The sequence below is a fragment of the Monoraphidium neglectum genome (assembly GCF_000611645.1).
Source record: "Monoraphidium neglectum strain SAG 48.87 unplaced genomic scaffold scaffold00451, whole genome shotgun sequence".
Classification (NCBI taxonomy): domain Eukaryota; kingdom Viridiplantae; phylum Chlorophyta; class Chlorophyceae; order Sphaeropleales; family Selenastraceae; genus Monoraphidium; species Monoraphidium neglectum.
In genome coordinates, this window is record NW_014013177.1 from 18,089 (window position 1) to 23,792 (window position 5,704).

General features: G+C 59.6%; 1 protein-coding gene across 1 annotated transcript in view; it reads left to right on the plus strand.

The window, feature by feature from the left end:
- MNEG_3553 (hypothetical protein) overlaps positions 1-4,325 on the plus strand; it is a gene marked incomplete at both ends in the record, with an annotated part of 5,073 nt that extends 748 nt beyond the window's left edge. The window contains 7 exons of the mRNA XM_014047971.1: positions 365-405; positions 617-773; positions 908-1,082; positions 1,218-1,527; positions 1,724-2,048; positions 2,250-3,223; positions 4,317-4,325. Of these exons, the coding sequence (XP_013903425.1) occupies positions 365-405; positions 617-773; positions 908-1,082; positions 1,218-1,527; positions 1,724-2,048; positions 2,250-3,223; positions 4,317-4,325 (1,991 nt within the window). The remainder of the gene's footprint in view (positions 1-364; positions 406-616; positions 774-907; positions 1,083-1,217; positions 1,528-1,723; positions 2,049-2,249; positions 3,224-4,316) is intronic.
- Positions 4,326-5,704: the final 1,379 nt, after the last annotated feature.

Here is a 5,704-nt window from a genome sequence, read left to right on the forward strand (position 1 = left end):
CACACACACACACACGCACACGCACACACACACACACACACACACACACACGCACTCACGCGCGCGCGCACACACACACACACACCCACACCCACGCACAAGCACATTCGCACGCGCACGCGCACGCGCACACACACAAAAACACACACCAAAACACATACATGCAGACATGGACATCACAAACCTGTGCGCGTAAGCTCGCACACGCATCAAACCTACGCAGCCGAGCTGATCTGGAACTGGGCCCAGGTACATGGTGATATGCTGTACATGGCAGTCGAGGACTTCGGCGGGCGATTGCAATCCGGCAACAAGCGGTCGATTGATCAAATGGGACGGCGCCTGTATGTTTACAATCTCACAGAGACCCGCAAGGGCAACGACTTGCTGGGCTCAGGCTTGCTGGTGAGGCGCCCTGCCGTTCCCTCGTGTGTGCGCTCACATTTACACGCTGGCTGGTGGGTGCTGACGCCAGCGGAGTTGCAAAGGCAAGTTGCGGCAGACGCTGCTGTGTGCGGGCCTGGCCTGCCAACGCGCAAAGGCGGCTTGGCATCCACAAGATCAGAGCTCAACAGACTCCCGCTGTATTTGTCCTCCCTCTTCCTGGCCTTTGCAGGCCCCCAGTATCCTCTTCTTGCAGCTTCAAGTCGTCGCCGGCACTGCTCTGGACAGCGATGCAAAGCAGCTGCTGATTTGGCAGAGCGAGCGCAGCATAGCGCGTTCCGAGCAGCTCAACCCCCCGGATGACAGCATCCCAGCCGTCATTGCAATCGGTGATCAACACAACACAAGGGCACGCTGGTGCTTGCACAGATGATGTCTCCAGGCACGCATCTGCATCACCCTACTGCCTGCGCCTGCAGCCCGATATAGAGACCTTGCTGCCTTCGCCTGGTCCTCCTTGCAGTGTTCGACACCACCATTCTTGAGTCCAGCCTTCCTTGCGGTGTCAGCATTCAGCCCAATGGCCTGAAGCATCTGAACGCCGGTGAGGGGGGCACGATCCTCTCGTCGATCCTGACCAACACCGCCGAGGGGCTCCACCTTTACCTCTGGAGCAACACCAACGGCACCTTTGAGGGGTGAGCCGCTTGGGCACAAGCGCCTCGCCCGCCTGCTGCTAGTGCGTCCATCTCTTTTGTGCTGAAGCCCCCACAACCTTGGGCAATCAACCATCCCAGCGTGCCTCTCGCCGCGCTCACGTCCCCCCTTGGCAGGCGCAAGGGACTACAGCGTGTACAGGTGCTGACGCGCTTCGCGCTTGACATCTCTGTGGACAATGGGGGTTTTAAGATCACTCACACACCGGTCAATGTCTTCATCGCCGTGCCGCCGACGCTGAAGCTGGCTCAATTGCTCAGCGTCGACCTGCCGCTCCTGGGCAGCGTCGTTGTCTCTGAGGCGGAAATCGCGTCCGGCCTGGTCGCGGGGATGCCATACGTTGGGGACGTCGAATTGGTCAACGATCTGGACAACCGGAACATTGTGATCAACGAGATTCCCGGCGGCCTCATCTTCCGCGGCAACGTGAGCGCTGCGCGGACGTCGTTTGACATGAAGATCAGGAGCACCCGTGCACCTTCCACGATGACGTTGCGGTCACGGTGCATGCGCCTTGCAGCGCCTTTGCAAATCCAGCACACGATCTCCCTCACACTCAGGACTGCTTGCTTGACAGATCACAGTCCGCCTTCTCTCATGCAATTTAACTACCATAATGCAGTCCAAGCCAAACGATAAGTGCGTGTCGTCAAGCGAGACCCCGACCAGCAAGAAGGAGGAGTGGGCGCCCTTCATCATGACCATCCGCCTGTCAAAAGGCAAGCCCGCATCGTTCCGGGCCACGGCCGCCAACACCTGGTGCGCGACTGCCAGCTCACTGGATTGGGTGACTAAGATCCAGCAAGCTAACCTCTATACCAAAGGCATGCGCGGGCTGCACGGCGTCAACGCGCCCGGCGGCGGCAAGCAGCTGATGCTGGTGTCTCCGCGATTCGTGTTAGCCCTGGGGTACTTCCCGGGTTACGCAGATGGTGGTGAGCGCCAGGGTGGGGACGGTGCCCATTGCTTGCTGCAGGTTTGCTGGCAGCTTGAAAGAAAGTGTTATAGGGCGACATGGCATTGAACTCTGGACGAGTCAGATGATGCAAGAAAAGGAAGTGCAGGAATAGTGACTCGGCAGGGTGTGGTGACTCCATCAACATTCAAAAGCGCCCTCCACCATCTCGTCCCCCTTGCTTGACCCCCAGAGCCCGTGCAGGGCGCGTTCATCGACGTGTCCACTCGGGCAATCACTCAGTTCACGGCCAAGCCCCCCAAGGGCTACAGCTACCCGCAGTACGTCGCAGCGTGCGTCACTCGGCCCGCGGGTGGCGCCCAGGTGTACATCGAGTACGGCGGCGCCATCGGCTGGGGCGTGCCAAAGCGCACAGTGCTGAACAACGTCGCGGCCATGCCGGTTCCGTTCAAGGCCGGCGCAACTGCCTCCATCAGCCCGGTTGGCGGCGCTGCTGGCCTGCCTCGCCGCGCACATGCTGCGATGGCGTGCGCGCCAGACGGGCGGGCGTGGGTGTTTGGGGGCCTGGAGGACGTCGGCAACAAGGAAGCGACCAAATGGGCGCCCACCAATGACTTGAGCGCTTTCGCCCTTAAGGGTGGTGCTGGAGCGTTCAGCCTCACTGCCTCGTCATCCAAGCAGCCCGCCAAGCCCACCGCCTTCGCGGTGGCGGCGTCAGCTGCGCCGGTGTGGCCGGGCGTGCGCTATGGCGCGGGCATGGTGTTCCTGCCGCCTTCGGTCGCTGGGACCAAGGCGGGCGCGCTGGTGCTGTTTGGCGGCAGCAGCGGGAATGACCCGGAGCTGTTAGATATCAACAACATGACCAAGTCGCCGCTGCTGGGGGACACCTGGCTCTACGACGTCGCCGCCGCCTCTTGGTGGCCCCTCCGCACTGCCGGCGCGCCGCCGCCGGCGATGATGTGGCACGCGATGGCTGTCGACGGCCGCAGCGTCCTGCTGTATGGCGGTCGCGTGATGAACGCGACCACTGACACCTGGGCTCTGGATTCAAACGTGTACGCCCTCGAGTTCCCAGAGTCCGGCGGGCTCCCGTCATGGCGGTCCGCGCCCGTCCGGAACCAGAACCGCGGCACCGCGCCGCAGACGGACTTCCCCAACACGGCCATCGTCCCCATCGCCGGCCAGATCGCGCTGCAGCGCGAGATGGTGCGTTGCACCATGGCAAACGACACCCTTGGCTTTCTAAACTTGCGAGCTGCAAGTGCACCGCACCTCATAGTCGAGCCAAGGCAGCCCAGCCTAAGACCGCTTTGCAGGTGCACTGTAGGCTCGTGTTGTGATGTTTTGGGCCACCTGAGCGCAGCTCGGCACGACCCAGGCAGAACACAGCCCACCATACCTACCCTGCGCCTCAAGCTCACCCGTGCACCATTGCTCTACCTCGCAACAGGGCCTCACGCTCGTAAAAGCACCGCAGACAGTCTTGATACCGGCTGGGACGACCATCACTGCCGCGGAATGGGCTGCTGCCACACAGGGCCTGTTAGCAGGGGATTTGGTCACGCTGCTGGTTCCAAGGGGAGGTTTTGTGGAAGTCGAGGAGCCATTGCTTGTCTCGAGTGATATCATCATCAACAGCGGCTTCACAGGCGCGTCTGGTCGGCCAACCCAGTCAGGCCTTCAGGAGCAGGCGGTCCCCCTGGCCCCACCAGTTGAGCGGCTTGAAGGTGTGGTCGCAGTTCGCTGCGGCAAGAGGGCTCGATCCGCCTTCAAGATCATGTGAGCACCCACCTGGTTGGTCTCAAAGTCGGGTTAGCTTGGTCTGTACCAGCTCGTACACAGAGTGCCTGAAGGCACCCGGGCATGCATGTACTTCAGCTGGCAGTCATAGAGCTTTTTGATGATGGGCTTGCAATGAACCTATGCAAATACCTCCTTGACAATTGTCATCTGACTTCACTGCTTCAATTTGCCAGGTCTGCTGGTGTTGCCCTACACGACATGTCCATATCTGGATGCAACAGCAGTGCCATTCACCTGCTGCCCGACCCTTCAGTTCCTTCGCTGAACGACTACGCTGGCTCTCCGCTTGAGCTGCGCAACATCACCGTCTTCAACAACCCAGGATGCGCCCTTCAGATGGACACGGGAACTGCTGCAGTGCTACATAATGTACGTGTCATTAGCAATGGTCAGGGCTCCAAGTCATACGGCGCTATTCAAGCCGACGCCGGCACCAAGTTGGAAGCAGCCTACAGCACTTTCGCGCGCAACAATGGTTCTGCTGTCAACTTTGCAGGGGTGCTGATGACAGCTAAGCACTGTGGATTTGAGAACAATGTGGCACCCAACGGTGCTGGGCTGGATGCTGCATTCTTGACGCCTCCAGCCAGCCTGTACGCATCTGAGGATGCGGGCACCCCGGTGCCGGATGAGGGACGCATTCACCTCACCAACTGCACCCTCATAGACAACAGAGCCGAAGGTGGCGACGGGGGGGCCCTCAGGGTGGGCAGCAACATGGTGGCCATCTTGATCAACAGTACCTTGGCCAACAACACCGCCAAGGGCGACGGGGGCGGCGCTTCAGTGTTGCGTGGCGGCTGTATCTTGCTGAACGGCACGGCTGTGACTGATAACAATGCACTTGGCGGCGTCGGGGGCGGGGTTTGCAGCCGCCTGCCGCGCTGCCCTCACAACAACATGCTTTGGTTCAATGTGACGGTTGCCAACAACACTGCCCATGATGGTGGCGGGGCATACCTGTCTGGATTCGCATCTCAAGGCATCACTATCGTCAACAGCAGTTTTGCTGGCAACGACGCTCGTGGACAGGACCAAGCCGGGTGGGGTGGCGCACTTTGGATTGGCGCATGGTACAGCCAAGTTATACTTAAAGCAGTAGCCTTGACACACAATGCTGCTACTTTTGCGGGTGGTGCCATGCATGTGACTGTCGTGGGTGACGGCGCAAGTCTCACAGACGGTTTTGCGCAATTTCAGATGCTGAATTGCAGCGTAATAAACAATCGCGTCATCTGGCGCAACTCACACTCTACTGCGCCCACCTTTGGCGGAGCGCTCAACGTGGCTGGGAGCTTTGCCTCTGCCCTGATTGGCTCAACCCATCTGATCAACAACTCAGCCAATTCTGGCGGCGCGTTGACCTTCGCAATCGAGTATGGCGCTTTGTCAGTGCTCAAGTCACATTTTGAGAGCAATCGCGCCGTGTCAGGCGACGGCGGAGCGGCCAACCTCGGTGGAACCAGGGGACGTTTCAATATTGCTGATGTTGTGGCAGTTCGCAACAGAGCTGGCCGCAGTGGTGGTGCTATTGCATGTACTGCTCGTGATGGCCAGCTTTTTGCCGAGGGCACTCTACAGAAGTCTGGTGGTGCCAGCACTGTGTTTCAGCACAATCGTGCCAGCAGGTGAGTGTCATGCAGACAGGCTTGCTTGCTTGCCGCTTGGGCTGAACAGCTTCTTGATGTTGCTTTCATTGTCTTGCTGTGCACGGATCTGTTGCACCCACTCCCCTCACCACCACAACAAAATGAATACACACAGCCGTTTTATTTGGAGTTTGTCGTGATGATGGGGGTCATTGGTTGGGTGGGGTTATGCAACGGCTTTGAGCGTAGCTGGTCGGCCACGCATGCCTGTCGTGATGATGGGGGTGATTGTTTT